General features: G+C 39.9%; 1 protein-coding gene across 1 annotated transcript; it reads left to right on the forward strand.

Moving 5' to 3' along the window:
* Window positions 1-27,549, forward strand: aldh1a2 (aldehyde dehydrogenase 1 family, member A2). The gene is made up of 13 exons (XM_042492940.1): window positions 1-303; window positions 10,619-10,723; window positions 11,955-12,095; window positions 12,509-12,638; window positions 15,715-15,776; window positions 16,484-16,612; window positions 18,614-18,727; window positions 22,370-22,472; window positions 23,103-23,287; window positions 23,400-23,564; window positions 24,205-24,362; window positions 26,282-26,356; window positions 26,589-27,549. The coding sequence occupies exons 1-13, from the start codon at window positions 187-189 to the stop codon at window positions 26,659-26,661; spliced, it is 1,557 nt and encodes a 518-aa protein (XP_042348874.1). The 5' UTR covers window positions 1-186; the 3' UTR covers window positions 26,662-27,549.
* Window positions 27,550-27,889: the final 340 nt, after the last annotated feature.

The following is a 27,889-nucleotide window of genomic DNA, read 5'->3' on the forward strand; positions in this document are numbered from 1 at the left end:
AGGTCGTTTATGTAAATGCGTGAATTTAATTTTCAAAAGGACGGCCCTTTTCTTTGCCCAATGAAAATGAACCGCGGCTGACACCTGGCTATAAACCCAGGAAGAAACCCAAAGTCCTAATCAGAGATCCGTTTGAAAAAACCCCGAGAGGCGCAGCAGGCAGACGAGTGGAGAGAGACGGCCGCGATGACTTCCAGTAAGATCGAGATCCCCGGAGAGGTGAAGAGCGACCCCGCTGCTCTCATGGCATCCCTCCAGCTGATGCCCTCACCGGTGCCCAACCCGGAGATCAAGTACACCAAGGTCTGTTTCTCTGCACTCTCCGCCGCCGAGACACTCGCTTTGCGCCAACTCAGCTTCTAGTGCTCGTAGATCATGTTTGTGCCGTTGCACAAAACTTTTTCACAACTTTTCCCGTGTGTCAGCAAGCTGAAGCTTCAGTGTCAGACCGCGTCGCTCCGTCAGGGCTGGAGCTGATAAACTTCTCCGCACTAAACTTTCTAACTTTAAGTTAAGACCTGATAAACTGATAACTGAACGCTTTAAAGTGCCGATCAGTGTCCTCTGCGTCCACGTGCTCAGTGTAGCTCTGAATTTAATTATCAGTAACCCCTGGACAAGACTATTTAAAATCAAGGAGTAGGTAGAACGACATTTGATATACAATACGGATTTTTTTTCTTTTTTTTATTAAAAAAAAAAAGTGGTTTTACATTTAAAATTCCAGTCATTGCATAGACGAAGTCTTGCATAGACCTGGGATTATATATAGAGATTTTTTTTAAAAAAACAAACAAACTGATAATGAAGTTTGCATATAATATTAAATTGCTACAAAAAAATCTTAATCAGGAGGCATAATAAAGTATTGATAAGGGAATATCATAGTTTGAGCTTGTTTAGGAAATTGTCTTAAAAATTATATAACACTGAGTCAGGTAGACATTTTTTAATAACTTTTTATTTTACTGTATTTTATTTATTTCTATATTTATCCCACGCTGCACCTGACAACAGACAAACTGTATGGGATGCCAATTGATAATTTTTTTTTTCAATGAAAGTCCCTTAAAAAAGATATCAAAGGGATATTTATTTTGAAAATTGAAATATTGCAAATTTGCAACAAAATCTCTCTCTTTCAGTTGTTGCATTATAATTATGATGTTTCACTTCCATGTGTTTGTGGTGTTCAGCAAGTTGTAAAGTTCTTAATTTTATGATTCTCGGTTATCCACAGTGATTTAAGGTATCAGTAGCAAAGGCTGAATTTAACAGCCCATTTCTTTCTGTCTGATTTCGAAGTCTTCCTTTTAAGTCACACTGTACACACTTTACGTCCAAAGAATAAGCAGTCATTTCAGGTATTATCTCATTATTAAGCAAGTTAATTAGTAACTAAATAGTCTGATTTAAAAGAACATTTGTGTTATCAGAGCACTTTTGGGATCATCCTGCAGTCAAAAAGTGTGTGGGTGGGAGAGAAGGGATGCAGAAACAGCTGGAGAAAGGAGCTCAAGTCAGACAAAGAACTTTATTTAAGTCATGAAAAAAATCATGTTGCAAATACGAAAATAAATATGCTTTCAGGGAGATTTTGATCAAAACATCTGGCAAGGACACTGTAAGTAAGTCTTAAAGTAGTGAAGTGTTTTGTCACCATAGTAAATAAATAGTAATTATACTTTTGCACGATTGAAGCAATCATTATATCGCATTCTCTAATTTTCTCATTTATGTTTTTCAATATTAGTGCTTTGAATGTGAGTCTTGACCCATCACAAGTCTTGCGCCAGCAAGACTTGGCTTGTATTTGGCCAGCATGTCCAAATTCTTTTTTTTTTTTTTTTTTTTTTTTTTTTTTTTTTTTACAATATATGCACACACTGAAACACTTTGAAGTAAACTGAAGTCATTAGTTAAAGATCCTCAGAGATTCTTGTGATGTTTACTGTGATTTTTTGGTTTGAGGTCTCATCGTCAGCCTCAGCAGACAGGATGTAGCCCTGTTGTTACTGAACGGCTCTTTTAGCTGCAGAACAAGTGTTTTTATGAGATTAAAGGGCACGTCTCACAGAGGTCAGATTCATGATAGCGTGGTATAAGTCAAGTCAGGGCTTAAATTGTTTTATGTCAATACATACCACTGTGTTTTAAGTGCAAAGGCCACACTGCCACTGCTGCTGCACTGTAACAAGGATGGTATATTTGTTATCGGTTCTGTTGTGTTGTAAGCTTCCCATTCCCTCACAGTGCAGAGTGTTAGTTAAAGGGTAGGACGCAACGGTGTACAGGAGGAAATTTAGGGAGCGACTTGGTGAATTAACCCCCAGGAATTTGGATCATCCAGTCCCTGTTGGTTTGGTGGACATAGGGGGCAGAAGGGCCCTGATTTATGGGAACCCCTGGCGTGGGCTCTCCTCACACTCTGTTCCTGTTCTCCACCCTGCAAGGGAAACAACCAACGCTGTTCACTGGCCTGTAGGGCGTGTGGATGGAGCTGCTAGCCTCCAGACACAGATTCTTTCCTCAGATACTGATTTTACACCAACACTGACGTTTTTTGCAATATGAAGGCAATATTAAGCTTTCTAAACATACACTATATGGACAAAAGTATTGGGCTTTTGACATTCTAAATTCATAGGCAGTAATCTGGAGTTGGTCCAACCTTTGCAGCTATAACAACTTCCAATCTTCTGGGAAGGCTTTCTACAAAAGTTTGGAGTGTGTCTGTGGAAATTTTTGCCCATTCATGCAGATTTTATACATCTGCGGCAATGGCTATCTATTTATCTATCTATCTTTATATATATATATATATATATATAACACATATATATGTATATATAGATATATACACATATACATATACATACATACATGTGTGTGTGTGTGTGTGTATATATATATATATATATATATATATGAAAAAGTTTCTTTGTATTGCAATGCAATATTATATGTTAGCGACCCTGGAGGCAGAGATATGGCAGATACAGTATCATTACTTAACAGGTTGGCTTCTATAACATGAGCATGTGATAAAAGGGTTAAATTGCAGTCAAAGTTCGCCCCTTGTCCCCTTCACCGAGTCATGATCTTCTCACCGTCAGTGACGTGTTGATTATATCAGTAAAGCTTTACTTCTTATGTGCATTTATATAATATATGTGTTCTGTTATTGATATCTACTTAAACAGAATTTGTAGTTTTAGAGTTTGTAGATCTCTCTTTTGTAGCTTTAAGCTTGAGGAGGAGCACTGTTTCTCAACTCTTCTGCCCCCTACCCCCACATTTCTATCGCTACAAGGCTCCAACAGCTGGGTTACAAGACAGAAACAGTTTAAAGGTTGATAGGACCATGAAGGAAGCCATAAATAAGAGAGCCAAGATAGCTGTTTATTGATGTTTTCCACTTGTGGCAGAGGTGGAGAGGAGAGACTCTCTTTTATTAATAATTAAAACAAACAGAGAAACTTTTTCAGCCCTTTTTTTCTGTGGGTGATTCTTCTGGCCTTTGTGGTTTTTCACACCGTTCAGTGATAATGAGTTGTTAATCCAGACACTTAGTGGGACACATTTTACAAGAATGGAAAAAACTGCTGCTTTTACTTTAAAGGGGTGGAATGTAAAGTGTGTGTGTGAATGTGTGTGTGTGTGTGTGTGTGTGTGTGTGTGTGTGTGTGTGTGTGTGTGTGTGTAGTGAAAAGACAGCACATTATTTTATCCTCCAAAAAAGTTCAGGTCAAGCTTGAACAAATGGTTGCAGTTTAGCTAACTGATAAAACAATCTGCGTTTTTTAAAATGGTTTCCAGTTTGGTTCTATTATTGCCTAATTTGGTAGAAAATAGAGCAACAAATATAAAGAACTAATGAAGACCAGATTTAGGGATCCAATTCAGTTGTCTTGTTCATTTTCTGAGTTACAGATCTCTTAAACTAATCAACAGTTGTAAATTTTCTTTGTTGCTTTGCTCATGGTGGCATTAGTGCTCTTTCACCATAGGAACCTTTGCAGAACCTGCCCGCTGAAGACCCGAGTATTTGTAAAGCAGTCTATGCAGAGACGTCCACTCGGTTCGGATGAATAAGAGGCTCCATCAATCTGTCACTGATTGAGATAGCACAGATGGAGGCTTGGGGCTCCCCGATGCTAGGTGCTGTCCAGTGGGGTGTAAATTATGGCCCTGTCTCACTGTGTGGGTTAGTGGCCCTGCCTCGCCAGAGCCTGACCTGCAGTTCTGGAGTTTTTCACTTCAAAACCACCATCTTACTGCGATCGAGATCAAACAGAGCCAAAGTTAGAGGATACTGTGCAACTAAATGATTTATCACAACAAGCACAGCGAGAACTCTCCCCCCTCCTCCTCTGGCCTTTGCTTACACAATCTCCCTGTTCGCACACACATGGCCACATACTCACTAAAACACATCTCTTTGATTGTGACAGGGTAAGTGTGCACCGCCATTAATATGTCCATTGGTGTGAAATGCCTACTTGTGCAGCGAGTGTAAATTATCATCTTAGCAGACACGTCAACATCACGTCCCCTGTCTCTTAATCACTGTTTAAGGAAGAGCAGTGACAGCGAGGTTACCCTGTTAACTTCCCGTACCTTCAGTGTGCGGCCCTTCTGACAAGGAACGTGTAAATCCTTATGGTGTCATTATGAAAAACACTTGGCTTCATAAATCTGTTGGAGTAGGGGCTCTTTCTCGGGCGAGACACAGCAGACACAGAAGTGCTTCTCTAGATGTTTATTTGTCTGTGGAAAAGCATCAGATTTCTTTAAAAATTACTTCCCCTTTGTCCGCCAATCCCACGAGCAAAACTACTGTCCTTTAAACATTTCCTTGACCTGAGATTTAGAGAATAGTTAAGCACACAAGTAACCCATCAAACCTCAGATGTTCCAAAGAAAAAAAGACAAAAACAACGGTTTTGAGAGGAGAGGTCAATTTCATTATTGATTCATAGAAGTGTGTGCAGTTTTTGTCTTTTGGCAATTTGGTCTTTTCATCAAGATTGTGGATTAAGTTCTGGCGTATTTTGTGTAGTTAATTGTATTTAGTATAATAAATATGAAAGGTGATATCATTTTGCTTAGTAGTAAGTTTTGTGGCATTTTGGAAAATAGTTTAGGGAATCAAGGATGCCAGTTGGTTAAGTTACTGACTTAACCCTCTACTGACTTACTGTAATCATTTATTGGCAGTTTTGTGGAAGCAACTTTGAAAGCTTTGCAAGCTACCATTTTTTTTACACTGGAAAAAGTTAAACTACAACAAAACCACCCTAAAAATCTAGATGGTGAACTAAAGCTACTTAGAAAAAGTAGTTCAAAGGACAGTGTAGATCAGAATCAGAAAAGGATTTATTGCCAAGTAGATTTCCGCTTACAAGGACTTTGCTTTGGTTTTTGGTGCAAACATTAAACATACAATGAGGACTGAAAAAAATAAATAAATAAAAATAAGGCAAAGAACTGCAACACTCAGGAACTTAAACATAGAATAGGAACACTTATAGAAACATTTATAATAGAAATATAGTATAGATACTTTAAATAATTCCATGGCCATGTGATATGAAATTGTAACAAAATATAATACAAAAAAAGTCACATGCCTGCTACAACTGCAACTCAATGAAGTTTATTGTTAAAATGGTCTACTTGTCCATAGGTCATGCCATACATTAACTAAAACAATAAAATGCTCCACTATTCAAGAACAAGTGCAGGACTATCAGTTTTGGTTTAGTGTTCATGGTCCATCAGTCAGTCACCTGCCTCTCAGAAACAAGAGTCCAGGTAATTTCTAAAATAGCATGCAACAACCACTCTGAATATTTGTTAATAAATAGCAATTATCAAAACAATCCTATTAATTTGGGCTAACTAGTTGTCAATTACAGTGGATAGACACGGTAAAATAAAAATATATAAATATATAATTACTTTCCTGTTATGGACCAAAACGGTTTGTTATTTCAGTAGTTAACTTCACAAAAAAATAGCCAAAAAGGAATTTAACTACTTGAATAACTAATATAAATATTATTAAACCACCAGCAAGCTTACTGTAGAAGTGGTAGTTTAATTACATGTAGTTCACTAAGTTACTGTTTATTTTGACTAGAATCTCCCCAGAAATGCTGTGAAATAGTTGTATTCAGCTGTAAAAAGCAAAAATGTGATATGCTTTTTTTTTTTAGAAGGTATAAAGAAATCAGCATCATATAATCCCTGAAAAAGGCCTCAGTCTGAGTTTTCTGGTGCCCCTGTGATGTCCACAGTCTCTCTGACTACTGGAAGACACAACAGAAAAAGTGAATAACAAGTTGTTTGTAATTATAGCCTTATGTCAAATTAGTGTTTCTCCCATAACTTCTGAGTCAGAATGAACAACTTTAACCATTTGCCCACACACAGAGACGAGACGAAGACGTTTGCCAGTCAGTGACAGCGAGGTCGCCCTCGCCAAACCCAGGAGCGCAGGGTGGCATTGTCTTTGGGTGTGTGAATGAAAAACATGAAGGCTCCATGGTGTCAGACATGTGGAGAGGAGCAGGAGAAAAAACAACAGCTGGTCTCCACTTTCACATGCTCTCCACTCACTTGTAACAGTAGTAATTATAAGACTTTTGAAACCCGTCCAGAACCAGAGAGGAAATAGAGGTCCTGTGATAGGGGAGGATATGAAACTTCCTGCGCAGACAAGTGTTGCAGGTGCCCTGGTAGGGTTCGTCTGGCTGTGGAATCTTGGCGTGTTGTGTATAAACACACACACACACACATATATACAATATAAACCCTCTCACACACACACACACACACACAATCCCCCTCCCCCAAAAGGCCCAACCTGATGCACAAACGACCACCAAAACACATAAGCCCGATGTCAACCTCACGTCACCCAGGTAAGATACAAATGACCCCATAAACCCGCCAAACCCTCCGTAGAGCCGCAGTAAGTAACCCACTTACCAACAGGCCCCACTAGGAGTATACATTAACGACTGACAAGCAAGCCCACGCGCCGCGAACTAAACGCATACCCCATCTCCCGAACATAGAGCCATGCCCCTATGGCAGTACAAATAAGGAGTGCCGCACAAGCTCCGCAAAAAAACCATATCACCCGTCTACAAAAAAGACAGCCCCCAATAACCCGACAACAATACCGCTAATACCACTTTGATCACAATGTGCCAAAAAAAACTATTCGCCATTCAACAGCCAAATCTATGTCCTAACCCATACAAAGCCCAGCACCTATGTCCCATCCGTCAGCCCGCAAAAGAAAATGGCAAACTGTGAAGTATCGAATGGACTCATGTCCATACAAGCCGCGCAACGTCAGCATTGAAGCCCCACTGCACCCCATAGCCAACACACAGCTAGCCTAACCAACCCCGAAACAGAATGACGGCTGACCCACCTAATAAGCTAAGAATGGGGCGTCAAAATAACAGCATATGCCAAGCCACACGACCAAACAACCACCACCGCGCCCCGCCACGATGGTATCGCTATCCCCGGGTCGGTGGGCGGGGTGTGGGGGTGCGGGGGACGTGGCTATGAACCACCTACTAAACCTACCGCGTTGGAATTATAAGACTTTTGAAACCCGTCCAGAACCAGAGAGGAAATAGAGGTCCTGTGATAGGGGAGGATATGAAACTTCCTGCGCAGACAAGTGTTGCAGGTGCCCTGGTAGGGTTCGTCTGGCTGTGGAATCTTGGCGTGTTGTGTATAAACACACACACACACACTATATACAATAAAACCCTCTCACAATATAAACCCACACACACACACACACACACCCCCCCCCCCCCCCCCACACACACACACCACCCCACCTCTCAGCCTCCCCTTCCCTTTGCAAAAAAAACTGAGTAGCATTACATATTCCGTCAGCCTTTAGCATCTGAGCTGTGAGAAGAAGCTAAGAGCCAAACAGATGTTTTGTTGGCTGCAGAAAGTATTTTGGCATTTCTTCCTTCCCATTACAGTTCACTCCTAAAAAAAAAAAAAGAAGAAAAAAACAAGAATTATTACAAAAAATCACGCAAAGTTTTGTTAACATGGAAAACTTTAAAAAACATTTTGGTGCAACGTAAACACATCTTAGTATTGATTTTAAACGCATAAAACTTTTCGAAAACAGATGACGATGACTGAGACACTTGCATCAAACAGCCAAATTAGCAAAAACGTGTTTGTGCACATCATGTCTCATCTTTTCATTATCCCCATGGCCAGGCTCTCTCTGGATGATGTGATTGACAGCATTTGCAGAAAAGCCTGGGAGCTGCTAAATGTTTGCAGCTGCCCTGCGGCCCATGCAGAAAGTCTTGACCTATATGCTTACTGCTTAGCTCTAATCCACATCAGGTCTCCTCGTTATGCGTCAGGCATCACAGATCACAGCTTCTCATCTGCTTTAATGCATTTGTGAATTATTGTAGCAGCACAAAATGTTTTAAATTTTATCTTTTAAAAGTTGTACTTGAAACATGTTCATTGCAAGGACAGAAAATTATTTTCTCTGAAAATGTCATGATCTCTGCAGTTTATTTGAAGTACTCATTGGCAGTGTGGATTGTTATGAACATGAAAACAACATGTGAAGCGATAGTAACGACCCGGCAGGGAATGGGAAAGAAAACATGATTTGTCATTTTAAAAAGTGCACCCTTGCACTTGCTTTTTCATTCTTGTGTTCTTTGCCCCTCGTCCAAATGATCCTAAAAGCAATTTTAAGAAACCTCGAGAGTTGATTTACAACTCTGCCCTGTCATCTTAATCAAGTCTCTCAATGGAACGAGACAAAAGTCTAACACCAGTCCGAGCCCAGAGAGAGGGCCGAGCCAAACGGCGGCTGACAGTTGTCCTTTTCTGGCCGTGATTTAGGTGGCGGCCTGCTCCACTGTTCTCGTGCTTCATCCGTTCTCCTTTAGCAGCGTCTTGTGAGAGGGGTTACGCCATGCATAAAGCTACCCATGGTCTGCATTCTTGCTCAGACTGTTGAGGCTGTCAGGGGGCTCCTCTGATTTAGGGCGCCCCACTTCAGTGGCCCCTATAAATTTAAAAACTAATTCAGTGCTCTACAGGACTTTCTGTTTTTGTAGCTGGCCCTCTGCTCCTTATCGTTACTGACAATTTTATGAAGTGCTCTTAATGAGCGTCAGATTAAAGGTGGCCTCTGATGGAAGGCGCCTGAGAAGCCACTCCGGCCCTGTCTATCTCTATGTGTGTGTGTGTGTGTGTGTGTGTGTGTGTGAAGGTGGATGGGGGGATGGTGTGTGTGACCAGTACAAAGGAAACGTCCAGGAGTGAGCCTGTAACGTATGGTTCTGTGGGGTGGTACACACAGATACTGAACACCTCAAATGTCTGATTGTGAGTTATTCATACGCAGCGAGCACATTATGAGCCTGTGAGCCGTGGGAATGAGGAGGAGGAGGGAGGCAGAGTGATGTGTTTGCTGCGACTCCAACAGTTTTTCAGACTCCCTGGCATTTTATACCAGCCTGAAAGTAAACACGGGTAACAGTTTACAGCCAATTAAATAGTGCTTAAAGCTCAGCGTTTATGGAGGTAAACATGTTGGAGAGTTTAGGGAGGCTCAGGCCAGTGGGATACTTGAACCCTGCTCTCAGTTATGCTGTCAGTGCATCTGAACTCCTCTAAAGTAGAAGGACGGTAAGAGCATATGTATACACAGAGGGATTTGTGCCAGCAGATGTTCTCCTTGCACTCAATCTATCAGGCAGACTGACAGCCATTAAAAACAGTGTGTGAGTAGTCACCCTAAATGGATCTAAACATGTCAGCGAGGAGGGAGCCTTTTCTTATGACTTAACTTGCATGAGCTATATTTGTAATTTTCAAATCACACCTTGCGTTTTGTTCCACTTTTCTTCAGCTTATAAATGCTTGCGTTTTTTGTGACACAGTTCCCAGCTTCGGGACTCTGTAAACATTTGTTTTTCTTTTGGTCTTCATAGATGTTGAATATGTCCTGTTTGGAATCCCAGGCGGTTGTTTAACGGAAGACTTGCTTTAACGCATCACAGAAAACCAAGCACGGCACGTGTTTTATGATCTCGTAAACGAGCAGTGATGTTGTGAAACGTGTGTCTGTGTGCTTGGGGGTAGGTTGGTGGGGGTCTGGTGTCTGATAGGGATTTATCTGCCCCCCCACTACCCCCCACCCCTTTGTCTGGATGGTGGAGCACTCCCCAGAGAGCAATGCAGGACAGGCAGGAATCTCTGTCCAGATTTCCAGAGATTCTCCCATATCCCTTACACAAGAGCCTGAAAGAGCTGGGAATGTTCTTTCACAGCCTCAACTACAAGCATGGGATGAAATGGTTACTTAACAAAACAAATATTTAAAAATTAAAAAGAAAAGGTAGCATTAACTCGCACTTAAGCTAAGTTGGTTTGCAAGTTGTGTTTTTGTAATCAAATTGAGTCACTTTGAATCAGGTTTTAATAATCAATTTTTGCATTTTGAATTCAATTCATGACTTAACACTTCATGTCCTTTATTGCATTCGCTGACTTCGTCACTAAAAATGGCATTTTTTCCCTGCAGATCTTCATCAATAATGAGTGGCACGACTCTGTCAGTGGGAAGGTCTTTCCTGCATGCAACCCGGCTACTGGAGAGCAGATCTGTGAGGTCCAGGAAGCAGACAAGGTAAATGCTGTGCAGCATGGCATCTTTCACCTGTCTTTTTCATTGAAAACAAAGTTGTCTTATAAGTATAAATACCACTCTAAATATATAAAGTCTTACATTCAAAATTTTATTCAACTAGAAGTATAATAAGTAAAAGTAAACCTACCCATAATACAGAATGGCCTCAGTCAAAATTTGTTGTCATATGTATGTTAAAATATTAGATTGTTTGATCATTTTAATTAATGCATCAACATTTGATCATTAGAATTAATACATCAACATTTCAGCAGTCTTTTAATGTGGTAAGATGGAGCAAATATCATACTGCTGAGGGATTCAGTCAATAACAACGCATCATAATCTGTAAACGGATCGTGTTTTATGTGTAAAATCTTAACCTGAAATATAATTAAATATAAAGTATAACATTTTTCTCAGAAATGTAGTAAGGTTGACATTATGTGATAAACATGTACAATTTAAACAAGAGCTTAAACTGTAAAAGTATCTGTTACATGAAAATCAAAAGTACAGGCAGGGGATTTGTAATTTAAAAAACAGCAGAATTCCTAAAGTCATGAAAAATGTGAAGGGCTGAATAGAAACCAGAGAATCTGCAACCTCTGTAACGACAATCGTGTATGATATGAATTTAATATTTTGTTTAACTGTCAGAAGAGTGTGTGCCCCATATGACTGAGGCCTCTGCAGTCCCTGTCAATCTAAAACTGTCTTGTCAATAAAGGGAAAATGCCCCCAAAAAATAATCTTAAAAAAAAAAAGATTGTTAAACTAGGTGCTTTTTCGAAGAATGTCCTGTATTTGTTTAAGTAACATTGGTTGTACTTTATCCATGCCATGTGCCATTGTTCTGTTACTTTTTTATGTAATGTTTGTGCTCCATACAATGTGATATAATCTTGATTTAAATAAATATATGAAATGAAAGGAAGCTTAAGTATATGCTGCTTGAGTAAATTTTCTTGGTCACTTTCCACCATTGAGCTGTTTGACAATGAAAATAAAGTTTTACTTTTTTTTCCCGTAAACTAGTTGCTTCCATATTGCAGAAGTTCAATGAGGTCATTCACTTATGATTTGATGAGTTTCTTGTTCTGTCCTGTTACAGATTTTCAGTGATGTTGAGTAAAAGAAGAAAAAAAAAAAGAATTGCTGCATGAAAAGTACAAACATCAACATGTTTACTGGCTCAGGTTAGATCATTGGTATGTTTCTTGTCTTGCAGGCTGATGTTGATAAGGCAGTGCAGGCGGCTCGCCTCGCCTTTTCTTTGGGCTCTGTGTGGCGAAGGATGGATGCATCTGAGAGGGGTCGTCTGCTGTCCAAACTGGCTGACCTGGTGGAGAGAGACAGCGTCTATCTAGCTGTAAGTTATACTGGCATGTCTCTGAATCAATCAATGTGGCTTCCTTAAGCTTAGAAAGTTATTTTCCACACGAATATAATAACACTTGATCATTACCCTATTCATGTAAACATTTTATAACAGCATTGTATCTGCGTTGAAACTGTCGTGTAACATTTATTCTGTTGTTTATTTCACTTTATAACTTCTGCAAAGCACTTTGAGTTGCTGCTGTGTTTGAAAATACTAATAAACTTGCTTTGACTTAAAGAGAACATTTAACTGGAACTTAGGGGCTGTAATTGTAGTGTAGTGTTATCTTAGTGTCACATTTCACCCGCGGGACAGTGTAAAGACTGGAGCAGTATGGAATTATGTGAAGATCACAAGGTTATATCACATATTTCTCAAACGTCTCCCCCGTCTCTCTTCAGACTCTTGAGTCACTGAACAGTGGGAAGCCTTTCCTGCCCACCCTGTTTGTGGACCTCCAAGGAACCATAAAGACACTGAGATACTTTGCTGGATATGCAGACAAGATCCACGGCACTTCTATTCCAATGGGTAAGATTCCTCTTTGACCAAGACAGCAGAGTCGTAGTTTGGTAGACAAAGGGCAGAATGGTAGAACGGTAAAGGTCAAAGAAAGGAATAGAAGGATGATAGTCTGGAGACACTTTTTAAATGGACGTACTTGCTGTTTAGCTTAAATCCCTGGAATGTTATTAGTCGGGCTCGGTATCAAAGCAAAATACTGTATGCCATGTATCATCTGAATTGTGTCTTCGCCAAGTATCGAAAACTAAAGCCCCAAAATTTTGTTTCTTGGCCGGATTATGATGATCACATGTTTTTATGGCAAAGTTCTTGTACAGCAGTTTGTGTTAAGACATTAAACACTGATGCATTTCAGACACAGACTGTATACAAAAATAACGGATGTAGCCACACTGACAGCACTAATTGAAGTTTGAAGCCTCACTTTTGGCATTTTGACTATCGCCAGCATACATTTTTGGTGCCAGAAGTGGCCATGTTTGGGTGTGTAGGTGGAGCTAACCCTTATGTTAGACACTAGCTTGGTTGGCACGATGCATTTACTTAACCTCTGTCAACAAAAAACTCAACATCCACCTACTCAGAGGTTTTATTGTATCTTAATGCTGAATTGACTATTTTAGAAGACCTAAATGTTACATTTAACCCTTTGAAACCCGGATTGACATCAATGTTCTTGTTCTGTGTTCTTTTACAAGCTATTTGTGTCTTTGAAATCTGAGCAAATGAGTTTGATTTCTTTTGTAATCATGGGGGAAAAAAGGCAATGAGCAAGAAATGCCCCACACATTGAAAGAAATTAAGAATCTTAAGAATTTAACAAGAAATTAGTAACATTTGGCAAGGAAATTACCTAACAATAAGTTTAATAACAGAGGGGTGGTTTATTAGATATCATCCCAAAAAATAGAGAAAATGTTGACAAAACCATATTTAGAATTATAATAATGTTATATTTAAATTATATATATATATATATATATATATATATATATATATATAAATAAATATTATATATATATATATATATATATAATTAACTTATTTTATTATTATTCTCCTTTTGCTCAGGAGCCAAATCATTAATTGTCATGACTTGATGCAATGAAATAGTGTCAGCTATGGCTACACCTATACCTTGTAAATCTGTGGTTATGCCATCTATGCATCACCTAACCAAGCTTGTAGCTGTAGCGACTCTTTAATGTATGACACCCATCTGTCACAAAGCTGCCACACCCATGATGATGCATAATTTTAAGCCTTAATAAAATGTAAATAGTTGAATTATATAAAAAATCCACTTTCCCATATTTTGTCATGGATTGCAAAATTATCTATAGAGACCAAAACTGTAAAATTTAGCATTTTTGTATGGGTGTGTGTGGTGATTGACTCACTTCTGGAGTCAGTTTCATGTGGCCATTAGAGGAACTGCAGCTTTGGCACTTCATTTTTCAGTCCTACGGGTTGACACTTGATTTCAAACATGCAATAACTGCTTCTTTTTGGGCATCTTGGGGGCAGTGGATATGTGCTGTAACCGCAACATTGACATATCATCACTTTTTACATTGATATGCCAGCTGTTTATTAACACAACCAGATGTTACGGAGCATTATTAGTATTTGGAGTCATGTTTCTGTCCATCTTACTAATGTTCATTCTCTTTTAGCTCTGTTTTTGGTCTCCACCAAGAGAGATATCTGTCTCTTTAGTTGCTAAATGCTAATCGCAAACTGTGTCTGTATCCTGTTTGGCATTTTTAGAGAATGAAAAAAAGGTTTGGTAGAAAAAGCAAACTCAAGCAAAGTAAAGTATCAATTTGGTAAACAATCCAAACACTAACATTTATTGTCCTGAGGTTGCTGCCACCAGTGTCGACTCTCTAAGGCATTTGAATTTAGGGGAGAGGGGAAAGTTGGCTGTCTGTTTCAACAGGAAGCACAAAAAAGGAAAATAGAATAAGAGAGAGGACATGGGAAACCTCCGTATTGTCCCTCTGAAAGCTTCTCTTGTACGCTGCTGCCAAACCAGCCGCGGTGAGCATTTTGCCAGAGCTTTGCTTTAAGCTTTATTGCTCTAGTAGACTTCCAGAGGAAATAAACAGGGGTATTCCAGCAGCCTTGGTGATCTAAGGCTGTCAGCGATTGTGTTTGTTCACCTGTCAGGATGAAATGCAGGACATCTGTCATCAACAACCTCACAGCATCTATCCGTCTTGCACAATATGCTGAGATTATTGTGTTAAATCTGTATCACAGGCAGTGTGAGATGAATGGGGAGTGACATTATGTGGAGCACCTTTGGCTACGCAGTTTGGTTTAGTTTACATTGCTTGTTCCAAATTGAAATATAAGTCATCTTGTAGGAGTCATACTTTCAAACAAACCTCGCAGATACTTGAGCTCCTCCTGAAAAATCTCCCATCCAATAGGTTTAAAGTTTCATTCTCCAAACAATAACAGTTTTGAAAGACCTAACATCAACTGTGAAATTAAGGAAAGAGGTTGACATATGAGAATCTGCACTGCAGGTTTGTCTCCATTGTCCTTCCTCCGCTGAAAATGATTATCTGGCTTGTTATCTAGCATCGGTCATTCCGGTCCAAATGCAACATGAGGCAATGTTTCATCAGCTGACGACCGTATTAACAAATTCATCCACACATTTCTCAATATCAATTGTTTTTGTGGAGAATGAACAAGCATGGCACACCCTCAGTAAGTACCTCCTTTTACTTAAGTAATGCAAGAGGAATGAGCAAACATTTCCAGCATAACACCCATCTCTATGACCTAAAACAGTTACACACATGCCTGTGCTGTAGGAGGCTCGAAACGAAATGTAATCTCTCACCAGGGTAAAGCAACTAGGAATGTTGCGTGTGGGTTCATTTACAAATTAACATGTTGAGTCAACAACACCAGGGGTATCAGGTGGTGACATATTTCATGTGTTTCAGGCTTTTTGCAAGCTTTAATCTGCTGATGCTCCAAGTAAATAACCCTGTTTTGTCTTTGTGTGTGTGTGTGTGTGTGTGTGTGTGTGTGTGTGTGCTGCACGTGTGTTCCTCCACAGATGGAGAGTTTCTGACATTTACCAGATATGAGCCCATTGGAGTTTGTGGACAAATTATCCCTGTGAGTATAACCCTTCCTACAAGTGACATGTATGATGGATAAAAGCTCGGAGGGAAGAAAAAATAAAACAGATAACAATGAATTGGCTGAGCTTGAAAGAGATGTCGTTGCTTGTTAGTCTGTGCTCTTTGTTAAATTACATTCTGCATTTTCCAGTAATTCCCTGACAGTCACTGTTTATGCATCTAAGTCCTGCTGGTAAACCCCAAGAATGACGGTGCCAGTGAGTTTGACTAATAGAGAACGAGAAGTGAGAAGCAAAAGAGCAAGCTGAGGGATTTCACAGAGTGGGTTTGAGGAAAAGAGAATGGTGAGAAAGGAGAAAAAAAAGATCAAGGAGAAAGAGACACTGTTGATTGTGCAAGAGTGCAGAAAGCGTGTGGTTCTGCGTTGAGCCCCATGGGCTCCTGTGTAAAGCAGAAATAACACAGGCCTGTGTTTTGTGCAGTGATATGGGTCTATTGCACATGTGTTGCAATTTCCCGGCTTTCTCAGAATACTGTGGGAAGAGAAAATACTGTACAAGTGCCGAGAACATTTTCTCACTTGACTATGTTTAGACAGAGTGAAAATGAGAGTAAGTGACTTAAGAGCGATGAGTTATTGAGCTTGACTTGTGACCACCCAGCGTGTCAGTCAGATGCATGATGTCTTTTTCCTGTGTATGTGTGTGTGTGTGTGTGTGTGTGTGTGTGTGTCGCGCACAGTGGAACTTCCCTCTGATGATGACAGCATGGAAGCTGGGTCCAGCAATCGCATGTGGAAACACTGTTGTCCTCAAACCTGCTGAGCAGACGCCGCTCACCTGCCTCTACATGGCAGCTCTTGTCAAGGAGGTAAATGACAGCATCCCGTTGCCAACCGCACATGTGTTCACGAGGTAGTTTGCCAACATTTCATTTGGGCAGTCCAGCGTTAATACTCCCCAATAACTGAATCCGAATCAGTTGCGGGCTTTAGTTTGCCAAGAACACAGTGTTCACTATGAATCTGGCCAACACTTTATTTGGATAATCCAATATTAACATAACCACAAGGTGACAAAGAACAGATGTTTAACACTTGTGTCACTTGTCTATCTGGCACATCTTTTTAGAGTCTGTAATCCTAATTTCCACCCTGAGATTAACACCACACAACATGTTTGCTAGAATTAAAGGGTCAGTTTACCAAAATCACCAAAAAAAATCATATTTTATCACTCACTCTAAGTGGTATGTAGCCATGCAAATAGTTTTGATTTTCTCAGCTTGAAATTTCAATCTGTTGTAACTCCAATTCAATGAAAGACAATAGAATTTTGTTTGTGGTCCTTAAAGCATTTTTTAAAAAAATCCACTTTAAAAACTCAACAGCAAAACCTTTTTGATGAAACAATGCTGTGGGTTTTCGAGGGACTTAGATGAAATAAAGATGTCAAGTACATGTACAAACAAATCTTATTAACAGACCATGAAAGCCACAGAAACAATCATAATGTTATTACTTTTGCAAATAGTTTATGCTGCATTCACGCCATATCGTTTAAACTAAATTTACGAGCAGTTGAGTGGAAAGAAAAAGTTCATGCCAGCCTTTGAATTGTAACTCCGAATCTTTTTCTGACATCGACTCTCCCACTTGATGGAAAGAACTACAAACATGTCAACAAACTGTTGGCAGAATGGCCTCTAAGTTATCCAGTCAAAATCTGACATTAACACAAATTCAATTCATTCTGCTAATTTTATTGGGGCTACACCATGTTTGTTGATATCTATTTTTACTTGGCAACAAACTGCGCCAAGTGTGTATCACAAAAAGTAGCTGAATGTTAGCACTAAGGCTAACAACTTGGAGTAAAGCTATCCAACAGAAGTGCTTGTATAAGTCTAGTTTAGTATCAAGCTGAAGTCAACATGATTGCAGAATATAGCGACAATATACACGGTCTTCCCTTTATGAGCGTTTGAATTGTGATGTGGCAGAAAAAAGTGAACGCCCTACTTGAGCCTCAGTCATGCTTTCTGCATGGACAGTTACACAGAAATGAAGTGACGCAGAATCATGAAAAGGAAAAGTTTTGGATTTCTTACATCCATTCTTACATCCAGAACGTCATCTCTACAGCATGGTTTTACATTTTCTCCACCCATCTGCGTTCATGTAGCTAGAAAATGTGGGATGTGAACAGACAGGTGAAAAGTTGCCACTTGGTACTCCCACGAAAAGATGTGTCCGATTATGACGTCATTTCGCCTATGGAGTCACTTGTAACCCTTGTATATTGGCCTGACTCAAGCATAAGTCGGCAAGTTTGACTCTTTAAAGTGAACTGAACGAAACATTTGAATCAGCAAAGTTCAAAGTTAACAGGAAGTTGAATATCAGTGCTGACACATTACGCAAGAGCACTGACAGGATAAAACATGGCAAAGCTTCATTTTCAGTGCAGCTAAAACAGTCAAGTCAATGTGAAATATGATGAGTATTTAGTAAATTCAAATCCAGACTATGGTGTATAAGTGCATTGCATTGTCAGCAAGTTGTGTACAACAGAGGTAAATACAAGTAAGAAAACAAGATCAGAAAAATGCAGCATTACGTTAATGTAGAAAAACCTAATCACGCTGTACAAATCTCAGTGTCCACATCCTCCCTGTCTGCCCCCTGCCCTCTCTGGCCTCGCCTCTTTCTGGAGACTATCTGTCTGTCGCCTTCTTCTTTTTGATGTTCTCTCCGTTCTCTGCTGGTAGGGAGGTTGGGTTGGGTCCGGATTCCCCCACACCGCCTGTGGTTTTGCTTGGCTCTGCTGTCATCTCCGCTAAAGCTTGTTTCCTCTCATATTGTTTTGACAGGCCGGGTTTCCACCGGGAGTCATCAATATTTTGCCAGGATTCGGGCCAACGGCAGGAGCTGCGATTGCTTCGCACATGGGCATAGACAAAGTGGCTTTCACAGGATCAACTGAGGTACTTTTCTCTAATAACTCAGATCAACAGCTGCCTACTGCTTGCTTTTGTCAGCGAACACAAATGACACAGTGACCAACATGTGCAGAGCATAAGAGCAGGCTGGGTAATTAGGGGACGTTGTGTGCCTGTATTGAAGTCTAAATGACAAACAAATGGGGTCTTACATAAGCTGTGTGCCCTGTCATTACAACTCATGACAGGGGGCTCCGATTTTATCTGGCACACATGCACATATTTGTGCTGTCAAGAGTATACAAACACATCTTTGTGAAAACACTGCTTCTCCTCTGTTTTCCCTCCGCTGTCTCTGCTGTATTAACGCACATCCACAGCGCCTGTCATTGAACTTACTATCAGGATAAACCCTGTAACTCTGCAGAACAGGGGAGCAGTTAATGGAAAGCTAAATCATCAAGGACATACCATGTTAGGTGTTGAGCACTCGGAGGTGTTGCTGTCAGAGCGCATTCCTCAGGCCAGAGGGAACAGCCAGAGTGACAGCGGATAATTTTACTGCAGATCATTTATAAACATCTGTTATTTCTAACTGCAAGCTAACCCCTCTGGTAAAACTATTTACAGCAATCCTAATGTGGAATTTATGTTTTGATGTGACCGGCCTGTAATTCACATGCGTCTTTTGTAAATGAGCCAGGGTTATGTAATGTTTAGATTATCCCTGTGGTTTATGACAGCCCTCTCTCATTCCCAGGGCGTCAAATACGGCAGCTCGCAGTGGCCGTCAGTGTCTGTTTCCAACACATAAGGCACCCTTCAGTGTCTGTATGAGACATACCAGGCTTTTCGCTAGGTCCAATGTAAACTCATTTGCCACAATAATAGAGTAGAAAGAGTCAGAAAGTCCAAACAGGGCGGGAGCAAGGGTTAATGTGGTGATGGATGGGTCAAAAAACACAGGAATTTCACCTGATAGACCGCTATTTGTGTCCCTTGCAAAGCATAGATTTTTTGTAGTTTAGTAGTAGTTAGTTTTAGTAATTAAGGTCATTTGACATATGTGTCATGTGACATAGTCATCCACTTTCCTAAGTTATGTAACAAAGATACTCAAACAACATATCTTTTTACAGTGGTTTGTATGATATCTAACCAATTAGTGGCAAGGTTGGCTAGGCTTCATATATATATGTTTGTGTGTGTGTGTGTGTATGTGTGTGTTTATCTTGTGTATAAATGGCTCTAACATTGCGTCTTTAAGATTTTCCAGCACAGTATAACCTAAAACATACATTTTCCTATTCCAATCTCTCACACACACAGACACACCCAATCAGTGTGTGCACGCGAGCTTGCATAAATGCACCTTCTAACACAAACATCTTCTTTGTTTTATCATCTCGTCTTGATTGAACATTTCCTTTGTGAGTGGCCCAGTTTTTTTTACTAGTTTTCCTGTTGTTTCATGTGATCTGGAGTCAATTACTGAGAGAATGAGCCAGTGCTGTAAGAGACTGCTGATGCCCAGACAGTGAGTCACCGCGCTGTAGTAGCAGCAGTGGAGGGGGGATACTAGCCACCACAGCATCTTCTCACAGGGTAGAAGTTGATGGTGTAGCTACAGGTGGATTTTAGGACCACAACTCATCCTTGTACTGACTCATGTGGCCGTGACTCCACATGGAGGAGTCTCGCAGCCCAGCATGTTTCCTTTACCCCTGGATAAACACACGCTAACCTCCCGTTAGTCAGCCGTTTTGTGCTTCTCATCAAAGACAGACAAAACGCATCAGAAACATTAGATCCAAGCCAGGTATTGTGTTCTTATACAGCTTCAGTACCAGCCACAGCACAGCAGTTGATTTTGTTCTTTTCTGTTATATTTTAGTCTCTTAAGCGGCTCAAGAGTCTTTCCCATGTTGGAGGTGGGGTTTTTTACAGATGAACACTGAGACAGTATTTTTCCTTTTTATTTTGTCAGTTCTCTCGGAAAATAAAACAGGCTGTATGAGTAACAGGAAGATGAATACTTGTTTGGGGTGTAGGGTTGTTAGGAAAGTGTGTGGGGTTTCTCAGGATTATTATCTTTTGACTTGATACAATATTTCATGACTTTAAAAAAAATACTAGTTAAAGCAGCTTAGTTGTTCTACAGTTGAGACTCAGCAGAGACTTGTGGGAACATTTTTGACAACAGAAATTATTTCAAATGACAGCAAATCAGTCAAAATTTACAAATCACATGATTATGAAAAAAATATGAAAAACCCAATATACGTGAAGGTGGACTTAAAATGACCACATCATTATATAAGATGAGAAGATACCACTTTTCTGGCGTCGAGTCTTATCAGTCTTCTTGCTTAAAGGTCCAGTGTGTAGGATTAACAGGCAACTATTGTCAGAAATGTCTAAAATATTCATAACTATGTTTTCAAAGGTTTATAATCACCTGAAAAGAAGGACCATGTTTTTTGTTGTTGTTGTTTTTTTGTCTTAGGATGAGCCCTTAATATCTACACAAGAAGCAGGTCCTCTCTCACAAAGTGTGCCTTGTTTCTACAGTAGCCCAGAATGAACAAACCAAAGACTGGCAGCTGACAGAGCCTTTTGATTTTCTCATCAGCCACAGTAATTCTCCTATAGACATTAGACCTTTTACATGTTTTGGCCTACACTACACAAATTCTGGGAGCCTATTTCACCCCAGTTGAGCTAAAGAAACAGTTGGATGTGCGTAACACTTTGCCAAAACAAGGCCAGGGCGAGCAGTTTTTCAGGTAAGCGACACATTAGTTAGCCTGTCGCTGACACATGTATCAGGTTAGAACATTGTTATTTAAAAAAAAAGAAACTATCTGACGTTGGCTTGTTTCTTTGTTTGCATCCAGTCCAGTTAGGAAGAGGTGCATTGAGAATAAAAAAGTGTACATTTCTGTTCTTAAAGTACATTATTATGATAGCAATGTCATAATAGTGTAACATAAATGAAAGCATATGTGATTGATGACACAATATAAACACATTTTGAGAGTCAGCTAAATTACCATACCATAAGAGAATGAATGAAAGAATGAAACTCAATGGCAGTCAGCAACAGCAGAAAAAATACTTTTAAAAAATCTAAAACTTCATCGCATATGTTTTAAAATGGTCAGCAAAAATGTTAAAGGTACATGATTAACAGTTAAGGAGTTAAAACTTGCAAAAACACTGGTGTGGTCCCTTGAGATGAGCAACTCATGACTCCCTTTAGTGACCTTATCTTATTATTTATTAGTCTTCATTTTGTTTACATCATGTTGAGGAGTGATAGGATTGATAGGAAGATAAAGAAAAACCGCAGAAAATCCCTTGTTGTCTTCTATATTTCATACCAACCTCAGAGAGCTACGTCACCACCCACACACCTTGTGGTTGCTCCTTGCTGGCCTTCATTAGAAATCAGATGATGTTCCCGGCTGAAACATCATTTTATTTTCCCACTGCCGTCTCCAAAGTCCTGTAATCGATATTCATTCTGTCTGTTTGCAGAACTCATGTTTCAGTTGGCCTACCGGTGCATTCCCTGTTTGGAGCTAACCAGCCTCTTTAAGCTATTTAATGGCTCCAGCTGATTTACTGATCTGGCCGAGGGCCTGCATTTCTGTGAGTAAACCCCAGATCTGTTTCCTTCACTAGGTCGGCAAGCTGATCCAAGAAGCAGCTGGGAAGAGTAACCTGAAGAGAGTGACGCTGGAGCTGGGAGGAAAGAACCCCAACATCATCTTTGCAGATGCTGATTGTAAGTTTTTAAGTTTTATTTTGTGCTCCATTTCCCCGTCAACCTCACCAGGCGGTCCGTCACTATCCCTGTTTTGTTAAGTCATGTGTCCCACTCTCAGGACCTCCAGTCTGTGGAAAAACACATCTGAACAAAGATTCTTAAAATGCTCAGAAGCTTTGAGTGCTATGAAAACCTGTGGATGGATGGGTTTCATATAAATTCTAAGTGGCTCACCAAACTGGGGGTGCCGAGGCTTTCAAATGCTTTCAGCAGCCGTGAGAGGGGCTCCCTAAGGCCTGTAAATCAGGAGAATGGACCCTGACTCAGTCGGGTGCTTCAGCCGAGACCCATAAATCATGGGGGTCCGTTAACTCTCCGTGAGCAACAGCAGGGTCCTGTCTCTCAGGTGTCAGGTATCAGATTTGCACAGGATAGCTCCAGTAAATATTGGGACAAATTTTGTAACAAAATACTACACACTTTTTTTTTTTTTTTTTTTTTTTACAAAGTGAAGTCTTTGTATGTAGATTTGATGATTAAATTCAGACTTATTTCACTTTCAACAATATTTAATAATTAGTAACATGATTTAATGAACAAACAGTTTTATCAAGTTATTGATTAACTAAATTCCACTTGCCCCCTCAGTGGACCTGGCTGTAGAGCAGGCCCATCAGGGCGTGTTTTTCAATGCAGGCCAGTGCTGCACGGCGGGCTCGCGCATCTTTGTGGAGGAGCCCATATATGATGAGTTTGTTCGGAGGAGTGTGGAAAGAGCCAAGAGGAGGATAGTCGGCAGCCCCTTTGATCCCACCACAGAGCAGGGTCCACAGGTGAGGTCAACAGATCTATCTCCCCTTTTCTCTCACTTTCAAAATCTTTGTGTCTTTATCTCTTTTTATTTGTCAAGACCTCTCATGCAATGTCTGTCCTCCACCTCCACAGATCAGTCGGGAGCAGCAGAATCGTGTGTTGGAGTATATCCAGAGCGGCATCAGTGAAGGAGCCAAGATGGAGTGTGGAGGCAAAGCTCTGGGCTTGAAAGGGTTCTTCATTGAGCCCACTGTTTTCTCCAATGTGAAGGATGACATGCGCATCGCCAGAGAGGAGGTACAAAGATAAAGAACAGGGATTTTCATCAATCCAGCACAACCAATGCATGTACAACTGTGTAATACCAGGTGTTGGGGAGTAACTAATTACACGTAAAAGTGTTACTGAATTAAATTTCACAAGAAATGTAATCCATTACAGTTACTTGGAAAAATATTTAAATTACAGTAACGCATAAGAATGGTACAAAGGGGTTACATCTGAATGTCTTTCTTTTGTTAAAAAGTTCTTGTGGGCATTTGCATCTTTTCGCCGTGCAGGAATGCCTCCTTTTTGCATATTTCCGAACAGTGTGGATCAACAAAGCAATTGGAGCAAATCTGATTTATGTTTCTGCTGTTCAACTTTTTTTCCCAGCTCAAAATATGTGAAAGAAAAGTAATCAAAAAATAATCAAATGTAATGTGGCATTACTTTGATGAAGCAATTAGAACAGTTTCATTACTTATTCCAATTTAATATTGAACTAGTAATCAGTAACATAAAACATTTCAGAAGTTACCTTACCAATGTTGGTAATACCACAGTGTAAAAACAATAAACACAGTAATGGTTTAATATAATATATACAATTAAAGTAAATAAATAAGAACATTTTGAAAATCTAACTGGCTCATATATTCTCAACTGTGTACAGATTTTTGGCCCGGTCCAGCAGATCATGAAGTTTAAAACTATCGAGGAAGTGATAGAAAGAGCCAACAACACAGATTACGGTTTGGCTGCGGCTGTTTTCACCAACGACATCAACAAAGCCATGACCGTATCCACAGCCATGCAGGCTGGCACTGTCTGGTAAGCTTCATCTGCTGTGTTTCTTTAGCTGCAATCAGTAATATTTTTCATGTGGGAAGTATCAACCATCCCAGACTCTGGCATCCAGAATCTGTAAGCTGGCGATGTGCCGCTTCACTATCATTACACAGGCCGCAAAGAAATGTTTTCCTTCTTCTTTTTTCACTTCTCTCCGTCAGCTCAGACATTTGAGATATAAAAATACCAAAAGCAATGTGCCAGTGCAAGACAACAACGCAAAATGTAAATTGTAAATGTAAACTGACACCCCAGTTTTATAATTTGTATAAATGAAATGGTGGTAAAATGTTACTTCTTGAGTTCACCTAAACTTGTTTTGTTTCTTTTGTAATTACCTGCAGATGGCTTCGAGTAGGGGTAGAATTATAGCGAACGTACAGCGTCTGCCAAGAATTTTTCACCACTTGTCATACAATCCTCTGCTCGCTGAGGAAACATTTCTCTACCTTGTCCTTCATTCTTGATGCCGCCCAATCACCATCCCACTTCTCTTCCTCTATTGAGGATTTTGTTTGGTACTTTTAGGAAGGACCAAACCTCTTACGCTTCCTTGACAAATTATTCCTTTTCCAAACATTATTCCCTCACAACCACACTGTCTGCTTTTTATAATGTAAATACATTTGGCATTGACTGCAGAACAAACAAAGAATTTGTCTCTTGATCTTACTGACATGACTCTTTCATTGTCTGTTGATGACAAACTCAGCAGTCATAACCACCATAACAAAGCAACATGTTACTTTTACACTTTAGTTTTTGTACTACACTCTACATACACTCTCCTCCATCAGCTCTTCTCCATACATTGACTTTAAACAGCTTCATGTACTACTCTGTGTTAAGGGCTCCTAGCAAACACTGAGATGTTGAATGACCATTGTTTAATCGCCAAATCAAGAATCCAGTTGTGGCTCAAAAATAGTTTCACAAAGAAAGTTGTGCAGATGTTTGCAACATAACCTGACTCAAACCCCATTCTCCTGAGTAAACAGTCCTGGTTTTTATCTACCCATCCACCACAGTACAGAGGTGGACTTAAGTACTTTTTATAGTACGTCACTGACTTGTCCTCAAAAAGCTCTGAAGGCCAGTTGTCCCATGTGCAATTAAAGCCAACCTGGATAAAGACATTTGGCTCTTACAAACATCACAGACTTGAAACGATGAGGGGAATGGAGTTTACATGTAGATACATAAATGGCATAAATATCTTTTTATATTTAAAAATAGGCATTAAGTGATATTAGACTTTGGATGTGGAGTGGATGTTACAATGTGGTCGTCTGATTACAACTATTTCACAACCAAACAAATACATTGTCAATGAAATGTATTAGATTGTATAAGATTCATTAATTTGCTTTTTTCATAGCAATACATGTGTGATCAATATTTCCTAGATGTTATGAATGAGCCATTACTGTAAGTGGAAACGTCACCATCTGACCGTCTGCCTTATTACCACATTGCATTTTTGGCCAGGGACCAAACGTAACCATCCGACCAAATCCCTCTCCTCCTCAAATCTTTTTAGTCAGAGTTTCTCAGACTGAAAATTCTTTGTCTTCAAGCTGCGCCTTTCCTCAACTCCCACAAAGTTTTCCCACATCTACTCTACCTCATCTTCAGTCTTTTGACCATCCATTCAGTTTTTGCTTCCCAGGCTGCTGCAGCTAGAAAATTCATAAATGTGCAACCTGACAGCTGTGTTTACTAAACTATAATGGAATTATGTTGTTAAATCCAGTTTAAGAATAGCAATGATGTCTATGACAGTAAATCAGACTTACTGACTACAGCTTTAATACTTTGGGACAAAATTATGCACCATTTTACAATAGCAAACCACAGGAGTCAAAAGCACAAGAGTGATCAATGTTTTGTATATTTCTCAGGATAAACTGCTTCAACGCTCTGAGCACACAGTGTCCATTTGGAGGATATAAAATGTCTGGGAATGGACGTGAATTGTGAGTATGACTTGACTGCATGCCCACTGAGTATACACAAATTAACCACATTATTACTAATACTGACTTTGTGTTTTGAAAACCCACTTTCCAAAATTGCTTAACATCCTATAAATCTTAATCTAAGAGGATATTGCAATTTTTCTGCCTCCAGCAGTGTAAACACTATATTTCCCTGATAGTTTAAACAAAACAAGCAGCATTATAACTATTTCCTGTTTTCTGTTTTCAGGGGAGATTGCGGTTTGAAGGAGTACTCAGAAGTGAAGACCATCACGATGAAGATGGTAGCCAAGAACTCTTAAGGCAGCCACACTTTTTTTGGGAGGAGGTAACGTCTTCCTCATCACTGACCCACCTACTGTCGGTCCGTCCACGGTGGCAAACCACATTAACCATAAAAACTAGTTATCTCCACGGTAACTACAGGCTGTGACCACTTGCTGCCCTCCCAGTTCCCCCATCAACTTCACATTGTTGCCACGGACTGTCAGCCAATCCCCGCCCAGCTATGTCCACCCGGCTTGAGTTTGTGGACTGTCCATAGTCTAACTGACAACCACTGAACTGCCCCCATAATGTATACCTCCTCCACTAACTACACTAAAGCACTCACAGAGACGATGGGGGGACGCTGCTCTGACTGCAAACCCCAATATCAACCCCGTCCCAGCCGCTACACCCTGATCCTCGACCCCGCCAGATGCTGGATGCTCAGAGACTCAGTCGTCGCTCTTGCAGTCAACCCTTTACTAGCAACTTGTTATGTGTTGGGAGGCAGTTTTTCTTTGTACTGTGCGGTATGATTGTCAAAACCTCATGTGTCATTGTCTTGGTAGAATTTAAGCAAGCATGTCAACTCATTCAAGACCACTGATGTTGTCAGCCTCAGATACGAATGGATGAAATGTTAATTCAGAATTTAAATGGATTTCTAATTGTCTTTGTTTATATTTTAGCCTGTATGACTTTAACACTGTATGTCAACCTTTGACTGATGTAAACGTGAAGATTTTAACCTCTTAAGAAGCATTTTACTCTCACCTGCTAAAAGAGGAGTAGATGTATTTTAAACATTATGTAACTGATTTCCATTGTTGTCCATCTATGTCTATGTTTATACAATCATATGCTATAAAATTATAAAATGACCATAGTTTTTTTTTTCTTCAGTAAAAACTTTTTTTCTGAAATGTTCTCTACGTTATTTCGACTCAGTGTCCACAGTCATGTCCCAGCTTCATCTGCTGCCCAAGAGGTCACACAATTAACACATTTTTATTCAGCACTGAGATCCTATTGTTCACATTTTACATTAAACAGTTGGGAGAAATTCAAGTCAATTTTATTCTGTAGTGCCATAACACAAATCACAATGTTTGCCTCAAGACGTTTTACAGTCTGTACAGCACATGACACCCTCTTCCCCTTAAACCTTGCTTCAGTTGAGGAAAAACTTGCCAAAACAAACTATCAACATTAGTTTTCTTGTGCTGCGTTCAGACATCTTTCACAAGGTGTCTAAACTTTTGG

Source organism: Plectropomus leopardus, chromosome 1 (genome assembly GCF_008729295.1).
Source record: "Plectropomus leopardus isolate mb chromosome 1, YSFRI_Pleo_2.0, whole genome shotgun sequence".
NCBI lineage: Eukaryota > Metazoa > Chordata > Actinopteri > Perciformes > Serranidae > Plectropomus > Plectropomus leopardus.

Excerpts from the sequence above, each read along its gene's own strand:
- aldh1a2 (XM_042492940.1), top strand. The coding sequence starts at position 187 with ATGACTTCCAGTAAGATCGAGATCCCCGGAGAGGTGAAGAGCGACCCC. Across the intron at positions 12,096-12,508 it reads GAGACAGCGTCTATCTAGCT|ACTCTTGAGTCACTGAACAG; the intron begins GTAAGTTATACT and ends GTCTCTCTTCAG. Across the intron at positions 26,357-26,588 it reads TCTGGGAATGGACGTGAATT|GGGAGATTGCGGTTTGAAGG; the intron begins GTGAGTATGACT and ends TTCTGTTTTCAG.